Here is a 19,153-nt window from a genome sequence, read left to right as displayed (position 1 = left end):
CAAGTTCAGAGCCTCTAAGACTGAGGATGGGACTCTTAGCTGTGGTTCTTCCCCAAGGTTAATGGCAACCTCAGGACCTTCAGATCTTCCCACGTGCCTTCTGTCTACCCCACTGTCTTCTTCAAAATACCCCAAGGCCCTTTTCTTAATGGACTTAGAGCTTTTCTCTCCTCAGCCCCACACCCCTTGCTCCTCAGGGACCAGCCTCATCTTGCAAAGGTCTCCCCTACTGTACCCTTTCCCCAGAAAGATCTAGAGTGAGAGAACAGAGAGGCAAGACGTGCCTTGGTTTTACCTGGCCTAAGCTTGAAGTGACCAATTCCCTTGTGAAAGTCTCCACCCACCAACAAGGTCCTGAACCCTCCCCCAGTCACGAAGCCCCAATGCTGCCAGACGTACCACATGACAGTCACTCCCCACCCCCACAAGGGCGCAGGGCTTTGGCCCCACAGAAGCCACACTTTGCAGCGATATGGTGTTTATTGGGAACCATCTGCCAGAAAACCTGGTCCATATGTGTGCGTGTGTGCGTGTGTGTGTGTGCACATGCATGTGTGCTTAGGGAGTGCATGCGTGTTCCACGGTCGGCGGTGCAATCAGATGGCCTTGGCCAGCCCCACGCGGTTGTTGATCCTGTCAAAGACACTGTAATACTCCCGGATGAAGACATCTCCCAGGATCCACAGCGGGTCGTCGCCCTCACCCTGGAAACCGCTGGCGCAGAAGCCCAGATCCTGGGAAAGGCAAGGCTGAGATGAAGCTGGTCCCAACCACAGTCACCACATCCGATGGCAAGTCTCCCCTACCACACCCCACAATTACTCTCTCAGTTATTATTTCCTGTCATCCTTGAAATCACCCTCCGAGGTAAGCAGACAAGTATCAGACTCATCTCGCTCAACAAGGTGAAAAAACGGATACTCAGAAAATCAAGTGATGTAATGCAAGATGGCTTGGGATGGTCCCCTGACCCCGCTCCTCCTCACTTGTGCTCTCTATCTAGCCTCCAGCCCTCCTCTTAGCACCTACTGCCCTGAGGACCAGCTAGACCAGGCCGGGGGGGCCCCAAGGCCTTACTAGTTGTATATACTCAAGGCCAGACCAAAGCTGAGGCCAGTGGGTCAGGGGGGGATAAGGGCTGGGTCCCCACAAAGCCCAGGCTATCCACAAAAATCCTGGACAAAGCTCCAGAGCCCTGGGCTTAGAAGCTAGAACAGTGGATGGAGGTTCCCACAGGGAGCTGTGGTCCTGCCTACCCCACCCTCCGTCAAGCCGCTGGGCTCTCTCCACCCCATGTCTCCCAGGATGAGGCCATAACAGCCACACGTGAGGCCCAAGGACAACAGGGCCCCACTCAGAAAGGCCGGTTGATCTACATGTACCTCCCACACTCTCCATCTGGGCCACGCCACCAAAGAAGTTCGCTGACTTGCCAGGAGAGAGAAGGGGTGCCGGGTGAACCCAGGCTTCCTCTCCTGAGACTCATACCTGGCTGGTGTAGGCAGAGGGGGGCAGTGGGTACTTCCTGCCGTTGATCTCAAAGACCACCATAGGCATGCTGTTCAGTTGCCCGCAGTTGATGTCAAACTAAAGACCAGAAGGAGGTCCTCTTAGATGGGCAAGGGATGTGATCTGGCTGGAAGAGGCAGAGGAGGGCCCAGGCACAGCCCCTTCTTCTGCACTGGAGCCAAGCGGTGGGGAGAGGCTTGCCCACCCAGAGGACTCTAGGGAGATTCTCTCTCAGGCCTCAAGAGTCACATTGACGAGGACCTGCTGTCAGTCAGTGCAGGGACAGACCCCAGCTTGAGACAGAGGGACTGGCCTCAGTGTTTCCCCTCCAGTCTCAGCCAGGACACTGGGAGCTCTTAGCTGTCAGGGAGGAAGCAGGGGTGGTGAAGGAACAAGGAGGTGCAGCAGAGCTCGGGGATGCACGGCCCTCCTGGAGACCCGGAGGCCAGACCTTGGCCGCTGCAGCTGCATGAGACGTGAGAGCCTCAACGACAGTGGTGGGCGGAGCTGGAAGGCCATTGTGAAGGTGTTCAGAGAAATCCCAGCCCCTCGGGGGAAATGGGCCCGGCCTCACCTGGCCAAACTCGTCCTGGGTGGCTCCAATGGCCGTCTGGATGTTGAGGATGTCGCTGCTAGGCCCAACCAGCATGGAGGTGCCTGTGTCCAGGATGGCTTGGCAGCCACCATCGCAGGCCACCACCACGCCATTGACCGTAACCCTGCAGAGTGGAAACAGGACAGCCTCGCAGCACGTCCAGCATCTAACCCTCCCTCCCCTGCCAGGATCCTCGGGCAGGGGGCAAGCCCAAGCACCACTTCCAGAGCTCATAGAAAAGACCTGAAACCATTTTCTCCCAAGTCATTAGCTAAGTCAAGGCTGCCCCACCTTCTGTGGGACAGAAACGTCAAAAAATTGTAAAATCACATGGCAAGACTTTGGAGTCGGGGTGGAATGAGTCCTGCACAAGTCGCCTAAAGATCTGGTTTCAAATTTTCTCCCCGCCATCCACCTGCTGCAAATCTTGTACAAGTCACCCAGCCTTCCTGAACTCCGGCTTCTCATCCACAGAATGGAGTCACAACCCCTCCTTCCTTGACTTCCTCAAGGGATGGTCACGAGGTTCAGACTTGAGGTCAGTAAATTATAAAATGAGGATTACTAATGGCACCACCTCATAGGGTTTTCACCAGGAATAAACGAGACGGTCCTATTATCACTCATCCCAATGCCTAGCAGGTAGTAAGTGCTCAGTTAGTGCAGCACTCTTAAGAATGAAGCATCAGTGAATGTCCAGCGTGCTCATCAGCAAAGGTCATTGGCCTTGGCAGCATCTAATTCAGAATCTGTTGTGATGGTCTTACAAGCTACGGTGTGCAGGCCTTCTCAGAGCCTCCCGGGCTGATCCCCAGGCCCTCCCATCCCCACACCCGGAACCACCCCGTGGCTGGGGCCCAGGGCTGCCGCTCACTCACCTGTCCACGGTGAACTGCCAGTACTCCTGCACGGTCACGGGCACCCAGTGCAGGGAGCCTGTGTAGTAGGAGGGGTCAATGGCTCCCAGCGTGAGCATGCTCCCCGGGCCATTCCTGAAACCAAGGAAATTGGTGACGGGCCGCCGCATCCCCACCCAGGGGCAGATGCCACTGAGACCTGGCCCTCCTGTCCACCCTGCCCTCGACTCCCACCTCCACCCCAAAGGCTTCAGATGCTTTCTCCCGGCCTCCCCGCTCTTCGGGGCTTTTCCCTGATAACAGCTGCAGCATCCTCTCTCTGAGCTCTGTAAGCCCCCCCCCCTGAGGCAGCACCTGCCTCCCGAGGGGAGGTCAGGAAATGACCACCACACAGGTCACATGACCACTGGGCTCTGCTCAGGTCACCCTCAGGGGTCCCCCTGTGCCCACCCCCTGCCCCCAGGCCTTTGGCTACAAGTAGAAGAGAGAGTCTTCAACAAGGTTCCACATACTCCGGGGCTCTTCTCTCAGCCAGGAAACATGGGCACACTGCAGTGTCACTGAATTCCCCCTCTGCTACTTTTTTTTTTAATGTTTATTTATTTTTGACAGAAAGAGAGACACAGGTATGACTTAGCCACCAGTTCCTGGGGTGATCGTCCCTCCCAGGCCTCAGTTTCCTTCATAGTGAAAGGAGAAGACTGGACTCCTTTGGAGCCTACTCTAAAAGTCTGTGGGGACGCCTGGGTGGCTCAGTTGGATGAGCATCCAACTTCAACTCAGGTCACGATCTCATCGTTCATGGGTTCAAGCCCGGCGTCAGGCTCTGTGCTGACAGCTCAGAGCCTAGAGCCTGCTTCAGATTCTGTGTGTCCCTCTCTCTCTTCCCCTCCCCAACTCATGCTCTGTCTCTCTCTGTCTCAAAAATAAATAAATGTTAAAAAGAAAAAATGCCCCCATGCAGAGATGGGGTCAGGCTTCGTTTTTTAAATGCCAGAAATCAAAGTCAAATGTTGGTCCAATGGACTCTGTCTGTATCAATGGCTATGTGGGGGACTTTGGGACAAGAAGTTGGGTCTGCCTGGAAACAAGGAGAGGTTTCCTTGGATTCTGGACACCACCCTTGAGTTGCCGTGTCCCAGAGGGGTGGACATTCCTCAGCCAAGAGACCTTGCTGGGCTGTGGACGTCTGACCCTGCCTGGGGACAGCTCCTACCTGTCCAAGTAAACAGAGAACAGGTCTTTGGCCACCAGGTGCTTCTGCATCATATTGTCAAACACGGGCACTGAGTACTCGGAGGCCAGAGAGGGGTAGGCCAGCCCCAGGATCCCATCGAACTCAGAGTAGGTAAAGACGTTGCCAGGTTCCTGGGTGCTCAGGCCCACAGTCTGCTGGGGGTCCACGATGGAGGAGACCTGTAAGAGAAGCAGAGTGACCTCCACCAAGGGCCCCTCAGCCAGAGGCAGGAAGATCCCAGGGCAAGTGGGTATCAGGATCAGCCTTGGGGCTCGCCCTCCCTCCTCCAGGTAATGTAGTTACTCGAGCAAAGAAAAGCCCTCCTTTCCCAGCTCTGCGCTGTGGTTTTGAGGGAATTGGTCCAATGAAGCCGGGGACCGAGGAAGAGGCTCTGGGCCCCTGCCGCCTGGTGCTGCTGATTCTTGGGGAGGCCTGAGCTGCGTGGGCACCTGTCCTGCCTACGAGAGAGGCTGAGGACAGGACTGTCAATGGAGAAGAGCCGTGTCTCCCTTTTGGCTCAAAGCAAAAGAGCCTTCAGCCAGACCCAGAAAGGACTCAAGGAAGATTGAGGTGAAAATCATGGAGGGATGCCGCTTAATCTTGGATAGTGGGTGAGGAAAGAGACAAGGAAGTTAATGTGTATTGTGCCCTTACTGTGTGCCCACCCCTGTGTCGAGTACTTTACAAGCCAAAAAGTGGCAACAGACAGGGGAACCCTTGTCCACAGGGCACAGGTGCTCTCTGATGCGAAAGAGTATGCTGTTCCATGACACCTGGGCAGGGGATTCGTCCTTCAGGGCGACTGAAGGAGGCCAAGCCAAGGGCACCGCTCAAAGATTGGGAGGCGGGGTTCTGACACTCAGCTCCCAGCTGTGTGACTTCAGGCAAGTTACTGGCTCCTCTGAGCTTCCGCTTCCTCCTCTGAACAAGGGGATAATAGCACCTTCCTAAGAACGACATTTCCAGTGAGATCACACGGGCGACACTGAAGAGAGCTCGGTGCTGGCACAGACTGGGGATCCTGGACCAATTATGGCAAGCATAGATGAAGAAGATTGGGAAGATGGAAAGTAGGCATGGAGAAGCCTCTCAAGAGGACTCTGGGGGTTGGCATGGGAAGGAGAGGAGGGAGGAAGGGAAGGTCGAGCCACAGCAGCTGCTGGCTAAAATCCCTCTCGGATTTTAAATCCCCACCAGGCCACCGGTTGGTGGGGGGGAGGACAGGATCCAAAGGGCCTCTCAGCCGCAGCTGGAGGGACAGCTCACCAGAGCCTGGGCATCTAGGTGGTGAAGCGGCTGGTTGGGGAGGAAAGGTGAGTGCCTGCTGACCCAAAGCCCCACTCACAGTGACGGTGTCGAGACCCAGAAAGCCCTGCATGCTGCCGGTGCCGTACTGGATGGACAGGGGCTCGTTCAGGTTCTGGAAGGTGGAGGACTTGGATGGGTCAAAGCGATGATGGGTTTCTGAAACAGACCCAGGGTTAGCGAGGCCCACAGAATCTTCTCACCAGTGGACAGTGTCAGCCAGGGCTGAGACCCTCACCAGGCCCTGTTAGAATATGGTCTAAATACTAACCATTCTCTCTGCTGAAAACAAGCACCCATTCTCTCTGGATCCCACACAGTTTAGTAAAGAAAATTATTCTTTGGTGCTCGACCCACCTCTCTGACCCCCGGCGCTACCCGTGTAGCTTCCAAATGAAACAGGAAAGCAAAAAGCCATCCCTGTGGTTTCCATGGACATTTGACTTTTTCCAGCTTTGCCATCTTAGGCAAGACTCTTTTCTTCTCTGAAATTTGGTTTCCTCCTCTGGTAAATGGAGGTAGAGAGGGCACCAATCTCCCAGGATTGTTGCAGGAATAAATTAATAGCACGTATTAGCTGTTTACTCATCATCAACAGTAAGACCCTCTCACTTCATTCTCCAGGCACCCACTGGCATATAATAGCCCCGTTTTATAGAAAGGAAAACCGAGGACCCAGAAGGGTCAGCAGCTTGCCTTGGCTCCTGATGGAGACTAAATAAATAAGTAAATAAATAGCCTAAGCCTCCCTAATTTCCAGCTGGTGCTTTACACATTAGACCCGTGATTTGCACACCTTCCCAATCCATGGCCCGGTTGGAAGGGCTGAACCAGGAGATGGGGCGCAACCGGGAGGCTGGGAACGTCAGAGCAAGCTCTCCTGCACCCACGTTCCCCCTGCCCAGCACCTTGACCGTGGCTGGCAGAGGGGCCCTGGGGTCCGAGCCTGGAGAGGCGGGCCAGAAAGGGAGGTCACTCACTGCAGGCGTAACTCTTGCAGTCGACAGAGGGCACCCAGAGGTCTGAGGAGCCGGTGTCAAACACCACGGTGAATTCCTGGGGCGGGGTCCCGATGTAGATCTTCCCAAAGTACTGACACTGGGGACAGACAGCACGGGGTCAGGGGTGGAGAGCACAGCATAGGGGTGAGCGTCGATGTTTGGCATCAAGAAAAGGGGGGAAGGGGGAATGAGGGTCCTTGGGGAGGGTTCTTCACCTCCAGCTGCCACGCTGGCTCCTACCCGAGCCGCGATCGCCTGGCCCCTCCCACAAGCCTCAGACATTAGATCAAAATGTGGGCCCTTCTTGGCAGGAAGACTGGGCTCTCCTGCCGGGGGCAGGGACATAAAGATGGGGCACCAGCGAGGTACAGACCCCCAAGTCCCAGCCCAAGCTGCCCCTGCCATGCCACCTTGCCAGCCTCCCCATGAGTCAGAACTAGGGCCGGTGCGGGGTGGGGGGGGGGGGGGGGGGGCCAGCATGACCTAGATAAGGAAATGAGAGCCCTGGAAACAAAAGGCTGTTTACTGCAGTGACAGATGACAGATGAGGAAGAGACAGGCTCCAGAAAGGAAGAGGGCACAAGGGGCGTACCTGTCACGTCCTAGGCGGTGGCACATGGGTACCAGTACCCCATCCCTGCCCAGCCCGGATGAAGTCATGGGTTTCCTAAGGCATGGGGGTGCACCTGGGAGCAGATTATGGTCCCCCAAGGGATGTTTTCTGCAGGTTGCCTGAACTCAGACCCTTCCGGGGGTGACATTCAGAGCCCTGCCTTTGCCGGGTCCGCTGGCCCACCGCAGAGCTGACTGAGGGGCAAGGACATGGCCTCCATAGCCCACAGGGCTCCATGATTCCTTGAAGTGGGAAACAGGCCGGGTCCGGGAGGGGGCGTCCATCACACTCTGTGAGAAGCATTACCGGAAGGTGGGCAGAGCCACTTACGTCCAAGAAGTTGGCCAAGGGCTCGTTGGGCTCCTTGTCTAAGTTGGAGTACTTCTTTCTGATGCCATATGGGTGTTCCTTCAGAAAGTCCTCCAGCAGCCCGTGCTCTTTCAAGGCCTTCCTCAGCGATTTGCCCTTGTGCAGAGGGACCCTGAGGAGACGGGGGAGAATTCATGATGCCGGGGGGCATCTCCCCAGAGCTGCCTGGCCTCCCAGAAGGTGCCCAGAGGCTCTGGGCTCCGTAAGCTACTCCCCCACTTTCTTTTTTTATATCATAACTCAAAGTAAAAATTGTATTCTACATCAGTTCACAAATCAGCGCCTACCCTTACTAAATACAACGCACTCTGATATTCCCTGTTCCTTTCTCTTTTTTAATGCTGCCAGAGACTCAGTGAATGTATTTCATAGCTTGCTAGTGAATACTGTAACTCCAAGGTTTGAGAGACCCAATATCATCCATTCAGTCTCCAAATTCTTACTGTCTACCTACCATGTGTCAGACACTGTATGGGGCACAGGGGTAGTCTCTGCCCCCCGCTGGGACATGCTGTCTAGAGAGGAAATGATGTCCCCCACACCCTGCTAAATTCTGTGAGAGCGCTCCACCCTTGTGACCCCTGTGACTGGCTCTCTGGGTGGCCTGAAGTGCGTGGAAAGTCTTTGAAGGGTCTCAGTACAGAGCGTGGACCTCAAGGGAGCTTCTAGAGTTTAGGGGTTGGATGATGGAAGCAATATGAGTTTGCTTGGGGAGTTTGGAGGGGAAACATGAAGGAAACCCAGCTTTACAGGCTGTGGTACTTTGGGTCGCTCCCCAAAACCCTCTGAGTTTCAGCTCGGTCTCAGCATAAGGGGTGAACTCCTTCCTCTCTCCAGCCCTGCCTTTGGCCAACCATAGCTTCACTTCTCTGGCTCCCAGGTCCCCCCTCCAGTAGTTTGAAGGAATGGAGCCAGATGATCCCGGGGTCCCTCAGCTCTAAGGGCCATGCGGTCCTCCTCTGTGAACCTCGTCCTCTGAAGGACGAGTGGCGACCACAGCCATGAAAGTGCTTTGAGAGTAATAAAATGGCAGCAGTCAAATAAAACAAAAAATGGGTTCTCTCGTGTTGTTCACATCCCAGGCGGATCCCATATGGAACAGGCCTGTGTGTGAATTATGGTCTCTCCTCTGGTGCCTCTCTTCCCCAGCCCTCAGGTGTGAATTCCACCCAACAGAAATAAAAGGTCCTCGAGATTGTTTCTCAGCCTTTGTCTCTGATGATAGAAAAGGACGTAAGCCCAAAAGGAAGGAAGCTAGTCTGAGCTCCCAAGACCAAGCCCACAGCTGCCCTTTCCTGTGTCCCGATGTCTCCACTGAGCTCTTGTGTCCAGCACGAGGTCCCAGAGAGCCTCCCTCTGAGGGACGCCTGCAGCCCACTGCCCCACACAGAGACCAGGAAGCTCACCGTGGAAACCCCGACTCCCCCAGCGCTGCCCCTAGTTTTTGCACTGAGAGCCCCCGCCCCCCCCACAAATGTCTGGCACTCTAAAGAGCCTCACTTTCAAGGACCATGAGGCGCTCCACTGGTCAAAGCCACCCTGACCCCTTTTTAGGGATCCAGCTTCCCAGGGATGGGTCCAGGTTCCCCCAGTCCCGGGGCTCGACAAGGCTCAGACCTGGGATAAGGCTCAAACCAGAGATAGCATGATTTTGTGGTAAGAGTGCAAGTCTGCTTGGGACCAAGTCCTAGCTCCTCCCTTATGAGCCTCACAGTCTTGAGTAGCTCAGGGATCCTCCCTGAACAACAGCTTCCTCATCTGTAAAATGCAAATAATACTATCTACCTAATCCAGGAGGATTCGCGGCAGCAGAGGTAAATATCCAACCAAGTTTCTGGCACCTGGTAGCAAGCAGCTCAAGAAATATCAGTTATGGGGGCGCCTGGGTGGCGCAGTCGGTTAAGCGTCCGACTTCAGCCGGGTCACGATCTCGCGGTCCATGAGTTCGAGCCCCGCGACAGGCGCTGGGCTGATGGCTCAGAGCCTGGAGCCTGTTTCCGATTCTGTGTCTCCCTCTCTCTGCCCCTCCCCCGTTCATGCTCTGTCTCTCTCTGTCCCAAAAATAAATAAACGTTGAAAAAAAAAATTAAAAAAAAAAAAAAAAAAGAAATATCAGTTATGGGGCACCTGGCAGGCTCAGTCAGGAGAGCGTGTGACTCTTGGTCTCAGGGTCGTGAGTTTGAGCCCCCCATTGGGTGTCGAGATTACTTTTTAAAAATCGTTTCAGGGGTGCCTGGGTGGCGCAGTCGGTTAAGCGTCCGACTTCGGCTCAGGTCACGATCTCGAGGTCGGTGAGCTCGAGCCCCGCGTCGGGCTCTGGGCTGATGGCTCGGAGCCTGGAGCCTGTTTCCGATTCTGTGTCTCCCTCTCTCTGACCCTCCCTCATTCATGCTCTGTCTCTCTCTGTCTCAAAAATAAATAAACGTTAAAAAAAATTAAAAAAAAAAAAAGAAATGCATACGTAGCTCTCATCACGCGCCAAACGCCATTCAAAGCATTTTACAAACACCAGCTCATATAGTCCGCGTGCCAACCCTGTGAGATAGATGCTTTCTGTTACCCTCGTTTTATAGCAGGAGAGGAAATGGGACGCAGAGAGTCAGGTTACTGACGGAGCTGGGGATCAACTCACAGGCAATTTGACTCCAGAAACCATCCCCTTAATCCCGCAGGCTGTCCCCTCTGAGCCCCGGTCCTTGGCCACCGCACCCTGCAGTGGTGGGGCTCACTCAGAGGAAAGGATCCCAGATGCAAAGGCAAGACCGGTGTAGCGCTTCTCCTGGGAACCTGCAGCATTTCCTCAGAAGATTCCCCAGGGCAAGGAGGGGAAGCCCAGGAGAGACCCACCGGGAGCAGATACACCTGACGCCCTTCCCCCACGTCCCCCTGGGGCCTGACACCCACCTGGTGATCTCTCTGCCCTGGGAGAGAGCCAGGACTGCAAGTAGCACCACGAGACACTTCATCCTGGACGATGGGCTGGCCACTGCTCGAGCCGGTGCCCGTTCCCACAGCCTTTATAGAGCGAGCCCCGTCCCCTCCGGCTGGAGGCCCAGGCTGCGGAGATAACCCCCTGACTTCGGGCTGTTCCCCAAACACATTAAGATAGGACCCAGAGTACCTAACACCCACTCCGATAAGGGCCACGAATTCCACCACCGCAGGGACTTCAAAGTGGAAGTGTACATGTGCTGGGGAATGTCCCAGAGGCCTCCCTGACCTGATTTCCCCTTCCACAAGGGACTTCTCGAGCGAACCCAGGCAGGGCCACCCCCGGAAACCTGTGTCGCCTTCCACCTTGCGGGCTGTAAAGAGGCCTCTTCGCAGCAGCCCCCCTCCCCCTGTCCGAGCTGCCTCTCCTGCCTGGGCCTGACTTCACAGACAGCCAGCAGCCTGCTCTGCCCGGGATCCTCCGGCTCAGGCCTCCCAGCCCCGTGTTCCAGGGAGCATTCAGTGCACTGCCCAGGCAGGGATGTTCCTTCAGTTGGCCACCCTGGTCTAAGAGAGACGGCAGGCCCAACACTCCTGCACCGTCAGGGCCGTGGCCCCTGGTTCCATGCTGGAAGGGTGTTGGGAAGGGCAGGATAGGTGCCGGATCCCTTGAGCAACGGAGGGCTGGCGAGGATGAGCAGGGGAGGCAGGCGTGTGCCGCGCACACACGGAGGGCCGAAAATGTGGCGTGATGGTCAGGTTTAGGCAACAGGTTAGGCCGAGAGCCGGCACCTTTGTCCACACAAAGGTCTAGGAAGAGCTTCCCCGAAACACACATGTGGGGCTTTGTGATGAGTGGAGGGCCCCTGAGAGAGAATGAGGGCCAAAAGGAAAACAAAGACTCAGCCACAGAAGCGGTAGAGAAGACCACACCTTGGGACGAGGGGAGGCTATAAACTGGAAAGTCAGGATCAAGTCAGAATAAGGCAGGGCCACGGGTTGGCAGGAGAGCATGGGGCCGGCCACCGACAGCCTTCAGGACAGACATCAGGGTAGCAAGGGAGGCCTGGTGGGGGTGGACTAGAGAGGGCAGGCTGGGTATCCAAAGAGGCAGGCATGTCGTGGGCCCTGGACACAGGGGCACGCTGAGAGAGACAGGCCTGGAAGTTTCCTGCATTTGACGTGAGGGCCTCAGGAGGCCCATCGATGGGGGACCCGAGTGCTTTATGGAAGGACTTAGGAAGACAGCCAGATGTGATCCGTCCCATGAGATGCCACACCCAGCCATCCTGCTCAGAAGGCCAGGACACTGCTGCCCCCGGTGCCCCAGGACATGGCCAGGAGCACATCTTCATGGCACCCTCCCACCCTGACATTCCAAAAGCCAGGGAAGCAGAGAGAAAAAAAACACCGCTCAACAGTACCCCATGTTTCCTGTTTCTTCCCTGAAGACATTTGCCCTGCCAGGCCGGGGTCGTATGTCCTGCCCCAGTGACCCTGCCTCCAAGTGGTCTTTCCTCCCTCACCCCAGCACGGAGCATGAGGCAGAGAAGAGGCTCACTAAACGTTTGGTTAAGCAAATGAGTTAATGAATGGTCTTCCTACCCTTCTGGAGGCACCACAGGTCACATCTTTATTATGAGCTACAGATGAGGAGACAGAGACTCAGAGAGGTTGAGGGACTTGCTTGAACTGCCACAGATCCCTGGTCTGACACCCTACATAATGTCCCACAGGGCCCGGCATTCTATGGCAATTTCATGAATTTGCAATATCCTGTCTGGACCGGCTCTGCTCCTAGCTCACTCCTGCTGACCGCCGGATACCCCTTGGGACGGCCATGCCTGTGCCCATCCTCCGGGGCTGGGACCTTCCAGGGTCAACACCACCAAGTGGGAGCGTTGTAGCAACTCTGCTCCACGTCACCAGGGGCCCAGCCCGACCCAGTGTCAAACAGTCCTGGACAATGAGCCTGGGAGGTCAGGTTCAGCCATCCCTCCCATCGGAAGGTGACCCTCAAAGCCAAAAACTAAAGACCCCTTAGCACTGGTTGCTTCGTGTTTACTCATGAGATTGAGATCATTCTAACAGCATTCAAGTGCACTCTATCAGGAACGTTGCCCCAGATGGCACAGAGCGTTAGAACTGCTTATCCATGGGTGCAGGCCAAGAATTGCAAAAAGCTTTTAGAAAAACCATGATAAGATTTCATCACTGGCTACCCAGTACCAGGTGGGGACAACTCCCCTTCATCTAGATTTTTTTCTAAGTTTCTTATTAACTTTGAGAGAGAGAGAGAGCACACATAGGGGAGGGACAGAGAGAGAGAATCCCAAGTAGGGTCCACACTGTGCGTCCGTACAGACCTGACACGGGGCTTGAACTCACAAACCATGAGATCATGACATGAGCCAAAATCAAGAGTCGGTTGCTTCACTGACTGAGCCACCCAGGCGCCCTCCACCTTGGTCTACATTCTTTGTGCCTGGTGACTAACCAACAAAAGTGGCTAAACAAAATCAGGGACTTGGGACAACCTGTCCTGGGTGCCCACCCTGTGGTCTCCACTCAGACATCAGCAGCAACAAAGCCAGTTCAACTCATAACTTGAGAAGTTCTATGTGCCAACCATGGCCACTGAGATATGGAGCTGGTGTCATCTCCACGCCTGGGGAGCCCACAGTCGGGTGGGGACGGATCGGATCCCATGTGTGACCCTTCTGTGATAAGTGGTATAGGAGGAAATCCAAAGGGACACACATCTCCCACTGCAAGGTGCCAGTTGACAAGGGAGCATGGCTTCTGGAAAGTGCATGTGTGACCATCCTGGGCTTCAGTCCTGGGTCTGTCACATGGTCCTGTGGCCTTGAGCAAGTTCCTTCATTTCTTGATGCCTCAGTTTCCTCTTCTGACACTGAGATGCTCGTGTGAGGATCAAAGGACAGTCCGGTGCTACCATGTGTTAAGACCTCTATAAATACGAGTCGTAAACGACTGCAATTGCGTGACCTTGAATGTTCCACGTCATTCCCCAGCCTTGGTGATATGTGGGATTTACAAGCTCATGTTGCTGGTCTGAACCTCAGGTCTGTACAAAGCATCTGTTCACCTCCTGTTCAAGAAATCAATTGAATTTCGGCATCGACCCTCCAGGCTGGGGGCAAGTTAATCTTGGTCATTTTTGCATAGTGCTCCACAGATATGCTTCAGCCCACATGACTCTCCAGCAGGCCCCAGGTCCCTGCCACTGACGACCCACCTGTCTCCCTTGCCTCTACCTTCTACAACCTCTGAGGAACCCTGAGTTCTCTTACGGGCTTAGGCTTCAGGCAACAACATCCTGACCTGGAAATCCCACACGTTGCCTTGGCTCTCTGCCCTGCCCACATCTTCCTCGAGGTAAAAAAAAAAAAAAAAAAAAAAAAAAAAGGTAGTGACGTCGCTTCTTTTCCTGAGGAAAAGAGAAAGGAGAAAATGACAGAATTTTTTAAAAGCGTAAATCAGGGGCACCTGGGTGGCTCAGTCAATGAGGCATCTGACTTGGGCTCAGGTCATGATCTCTCCATTCGTGGGCTTGAGCCCCTGTCGAGCTCTGTGCTGACAGCTCAGAGCCTTCAGCTGCTTCGGATTCTGTGTCTCCCTCTCTCTGCTCCTCCCTGGCTCGTGCTCTGTCTCTCTCTCAAAAATAAATAAACATCAAAAAAAGTTTTTAATTTAAAATACATCCACCCATTTCACAGATGAATAAACAGGAGCTTAGAAAGCTCGACCCATCTTCCAAAGTTACTCAGCAATTCACAAGGGATCTGGGATCCAAACTTGGGTCTGTTTGACTCTTGACCACACATCCTCTCAGCCTGACCACATGGCTCTCACAGCACCAAAATTCCAAACATCGGCAAAGACGGCCACTTTGTGCCCACACTTGACAAGCCTCAGGCTGAAGATGAAGAGGTCCTGGGGTCCTTCACACAGAACAGAGGAACAGCAAAGGCTCACCCAGGAAAGACCTTGAGAGGGCAGAGACCTGGAAAATGCATCAGAAAAAAAAAAAAAGGTGGGGGTGGCACATAGGTGGCTCAGTCGGTTAAGCAGCCGACTCCTGATTTCAGCTCAGGTCATGATCTCTCATGGGATCATGGGATTGAGCCCCAGCTTGGGCTCTGTGCAGACAGCTTGGAGCCTGCTTGGGCTTCTCTCTTTCTCTCTCTCTCTCTCTGTCTCTCTCTCTCTGTCTCTCTCTCTCTCTGCCCCTCTCCTGCTCAAGCTCTAAATAAATAAATAGACATTAAAAAACAAGAAAATGCATCAGAAGCCTACCCTGAACATTTGTAAAACTCCCTACGCTTCTCCTTTCTTGCCCCAGGTGACCTCTGTGAGGGATATACTGGCCTGTCCACCAGTCAGCATAACTTTGTGGGGAGAACTGCTCCCAGCCTCCAAAAGATGCACCTCTATTTGTTGTGCAGTAAGCACCCTAAGGCCTGGAAACATCTGTCCAATGAATTGTGGAACTGCCAGGTCCTCTTGGGAGAAGGGCAGGGTGGGGGTCCTGCCCTGCCGACAGCAGAGCACATTACTAGTCACAGCAAACTGCCCTGGGGAAGCCCATCCAGCTCCGGAAGGAGACGAGGAGAAGGAGGGAGGAGTCAAGGCAAATGTCCACAGCACTGATGCAGGACTCTGGGCACTTGGCCAAATCTGGTCTCTAGATCACTGTGTCGCGCATCTTGAGATCACGTTTTGCTTTACACAGATTTAAGGCATCACTAGACAGGGAGGAGGACGGGGTCAAAATTTCAAGCGATAGTATTGTAGTGATGTCAGTTTCACCAAGTTCACAGCTTTGATATTCATACTGATTCGTATTTTAGCAATCATAAGAAAATGCCCTTGATTGTTGGACACACTGAAGTAAAGGAGTAGCGTGCCTCCCAAGTTCTAACAGGGTTTCTAAGAGACCAGAAAACATGCCGAGAGGGAGAAGAGAAGAAAGCAAAGGTGGCGAGCTGTCAACGTATGAGGTGTCTGGGTAAAGGTGTGCAGGACTTCCTTGCACGGTTTCTGGGTGTTTGAAATTATTTCCGAATGAAGGGATTTTAAAGATCGAGGTAACGCAAGTACTTCTTCAAAGACATTCCGTATTTATGGATTTGATACATGCCGTCCAGTGTGTCCAGAGGAAGAGGATGGAAACCGAACAGCAACAGAGCCCGCGACTCGGGCAGCCCGGGGCCATGTCAGGGGAAGCCATTCAGCTGAGGCTACAGACAAGTGGGGGCCAGCTGGCCCTAAATCCCCTTCCGGGAAGGTGAAAAAAGGAAGAAAGTAGAACAGGAAAGAGGAAGGATGGGACAGGAAGATTCTCTGGTATGGCTCAGGTCATGATCTCACGGTAGCTCATGGGTTCGAGCCCCAAGTCGGGCTCCGTGCTGGCAAGGGGCCTGTTTGGGATTCTCTCTTTCCCTCTCTCTGGGCCCCTCCCTCATGAGCATCGTCTCTCTCTCTCTCTCTCTCTCTCTCTCTCTCTCTCCTTCTCAAAATAAATAAATAACCTCAAAAAACACAAAAAGATCCTCTGGTAGAAATCAGGCCTCTTCCAACTCTGCCTGCCTTCCACATGGGGCCTACGTATCATGACAGGGCAAGGTGGTGCTCAAACGGGACATTGAAGATGGACATGGGGACACGAGGCCACTGCAGGACGATGAAACAGAATTACAGCGTCATGAATCTTGAGAATGTTTTGCTCCATAAATGCAGTTTTAAGGAATCTCTAAATAGTTGGGAAGGAGGACCTGGTCCAAAATTTCAACTTCAAAAACTTCATGACCTTGGATTTGGCAGTGATTGCTTGTAGACGACACCAAAAGCATAGGCAACAAAAGAAGGGAAATAGATACATTAGACTACATGAAAACTGAACACTTTTGCCCATCCAAGGACACTACAAGCAGAGTGGTAAATGCAACTTCTGGGATGGGGAAAAATACTTGCAAATCAAATATCTGATAAGGGATTCATAACCAGAATATATAACAAAGAATTCCTACAATGCAACAACACACACACAAAACAAGTAACCCAATTACAAAAAGGGCAAAGGACTCACACAGACATTTCCTCAAAGAAGATGTACTAGGGGCGTCTGGGTGTCTCAGCTGGTTGAACATCCAACTCTTGATTTTGGCTCAGGTCATAATCTCACGGTTTGTGAGTTTCCACGCCACGTTGGGCTCTGTGCTGACATACAGAGCCTGGTTGGGATTCTCTCTCTCCCTCTCCCTATGCCCCTCCCCTGCTCCCTTTCCCTCTCTCAAAATAAACGAATATTTAACAAATTTTAAGAAGATGTACATTGGCCAACAAGCATATGAAAACATGTTCAACATCACGGATCATTAGGAAAATGCAGATCAAACCGCGATGAGGGATCAGCTCACACATAAAATTCACAGGGCACCTGGGTGGCTCAGTCAGTTAAGCGTCCGACTCTTGATATAGGCTCAGGTCATGATCTCAAGGTCATGAGCTCAAGCCCTGTGCCAGGCTCCGTGCTGAGCATGGAGCCTGCTTGGGATTCTCTCTCTCTCTCTCTCTCTCTCTCTCTCTCTCTTTCTTCCTCTCTCTCTCTCTCTCTCCCCCTTCCCCACTTGCATGCTAGCTCACTCTCAAAATAAATAAATAAACATTGTAAAAAATAAATTAAAATAAAATTTACTTATAAGTAAAAAGAAATACACTCTTGTGAACCAAACATAAAATGTGATATATACATCTCTTTAAAACTCACTGGATGAGGAGCGTCTGGGTGGCTCAGTCAGTTAAGTGACTGACTTCGGCTCAGGTCATGATCTGTCAGTTTGTGAGTTCAAGCCCTGCATCGGACTCTGTGCTGACAGCTCAGAGCCTGGAGCTCCTTCGGATTCTGTGTCTCCCTCTCTCTCTCTGCCCCGCCCCTGCTGGCGCTTTGCTCTCTCTCTCTCTCTCTCCTTCAAAATGAATAAACATTAAAACTCATTGCATGTGAGATGGGCAACTTTACCTGTCATATCCTCTCTTTGAGCATCTGGAAAACCAGCCCCTTCCTGGCATGGTTCCTCAAGTCCCTGCATCCTTGTAAAAAGGGAAGAATGTGAGGCCTGAGCCACAGGGTTTTCAGAACTGGAGAACGTGGCCCTCAGTCCTTTTGGCCCACCGTGTGCCAGGCGCCCCTGCTTCGCCTTTGTTTTGTGATCACCAGCCTCACGGTCCTCATCGGTAAACATCTCCCACCTCGTAGGGTTTTTGTGATGACCGCCGAGGCCCCGCGAAGTGCCTGGTAGACAGCAGGCACTCAGGAAATGCCAGCTCTTAGCATTATTCTCTTCTCCTCTAACACCACCAAAAGTATTCAGAGTCCATAGTGTTACCCATATTTCACAAAGAAGAGAAATGGAGCTTAAAGGGATTAAGTCGCTCACCCAGCTCCCTCATCAGAGCGGTGTTGCCAGGATTTTAATCCAGAACCGCTTTGATTCCAAAACCCGAGAGCCTTCTACTCCACCCTGCTTGGGCCTCATTTAACAGACGAGAAACTTGAGGTTCAACGACACCGGCAAGGGGTCGGTCTCAGACGCCGATGGGCCAGGCGGGTAACTCAGAAGAGTATGGGAGACGGTGCAAAAAACTTCATCTGCTGGAGATTCTACCAAATAAGCTCCGGTTTGTTTTTTTTCTTTTTTTTTTTTTTTAATTTTTTTTCAACGTTTATTTATTTTTGGGACAGAGAGAGACAGAGCATGAACGGGGGAGGAGCAGAGAGAGAGGGAGACACAGAATCGGAAACAGGCTCCAGGCTCTGAGCCATCAGCCCAGAGCCCGATGCGGGGCTCGAACTCACGGACCACGAGATCGTGACCTGGCTGAAGTCGGACACTTAACCGACTGCGCCACCCAGGCGCCCCTTAATTTTTTTTTTTTTTTAATATTTATTTATTTTTGAGAGAGACAGAGACAGAATGCGAGTGGGTTAGGGGCAGAGAGAGAGGGAGACACAGAATCAGAAGCAGGCTCCAGGCTCCGAGCTGTCAGCCCAGAGCCCGACACTCGACTCACGAGCTCGAACTCACGAGCTGTGAGATCATGACCTGAGCCGAAGTCGGACGCTAAACCGACTGAACCACCCAGGCTCCCCAATAATCTCCGTTTTTACCACCCTGCAGGTTAGGCGTGTAACATAACAGGAGCCTGTGTGGCACTGAAGATTGTTTCAGAGTCTAATTTTTAAAGTAAATATCAAAACACGCAATGAATTTAATTCCCTTCCCAAAACTTTTTTAAGCATGATGCATGCTAACGCTGTGCAGGCCAAACAAAGTATTCGCAGGCCCGATGCAAGCCCCAGAGGCAGGTGGAGGCCCCGACGAGTGGTGGGCTCAGGTATGCCTAAACTACTGTCAACTGGGAACCCAATCCAGAGGTTCCAGAACTTTCCATTTTCCAAGAGACATGGAATATGCTGCTTTGGGGGGAAATATATCGATTATCAAATAAGGGTAAAGCCTTGTTTAGACACCATGCAGACAAAGGAAGACAGGTCCACAAGGGAGCCCCTCTGTGTTGGTCTCTAGTATGAGCCAGTGTTTTCTCCAGCCTGGACCAGCCCAGAACTGGAGCCAGAGGCACAGAGGAAAGGGTGGGCAGAGGGAAGGAAGTGCCGGCTGCCGACCCTGACAGTCTCAGCCTAAAGGGGCA

At 53.2% G+C, this 19,153-nt stretch overlaps 1 protein-coding gene across 2 annotated transcripts; it reads right to left on the bottom strand.

Annotated features, from left to right (window-relative positions):
• Positions 1 to 461: 461 nt before the first annotated feature.
• On the bottom strand, positions 462 to 17,811 carry LOC121018674 (chymosin-like). Of its 2 annotated transcripts, none has more exons than XM_040457518.1 (9): positions 17,463 to 17,811; positions 7,448 to 7,598; positions 6,484 to 6,601; positions 5,544 to 5,662; positions 4,178 to 4,377; positions 2,983 to 3,096; positions 2,084 to 2,228; positions 1,489 to 1,587; positions 462 to 734 (listed from the first exon to the last, which is right to left on the bottom strand). In XM_040457518.1, exons 1-9 carry the CDS (start codon positions 17,510 to 17,512, stop codon positions 597 to 599), a joined length of 1,134 nt encoding a protein of 377 aa, XP_040313452.1. In that variant the 5' UTR covers positions 17,513 to 17,811; the 3' UTR covers positions 462 to 596. The 2 variants fall into 2 exon arrangements, with proteins under 2 accessions (XP_040313452.1, XP_040313445.1); XM_040457511.1 differs by lacking the exon at positions 17,463 to 17,811 and adding an exon at positions 10,391 to 10,459.
• Positions 17,812 to 19,153: the final 1,342 nt, after the last annotated feature.

This window comes from Herpailurus yagouaroundi, unplaced genomic scaffold (assembly GCF_014898765.1).
Source record: "Herpailurus yagouaroundi ecotype Mexico unplaced genomic scaffold, PumYag 77, whole genome shotgun sequence".
Lineage (NCBI taxonomy): Eukaryota > Metazoa > Chordata > Mammalia > Carnivora > Felidae > Herpailurus > Herpailurus yagouaroundi.
This window is presented reverse-complemented; position numbering and strand designations above follow the sequence as displayed.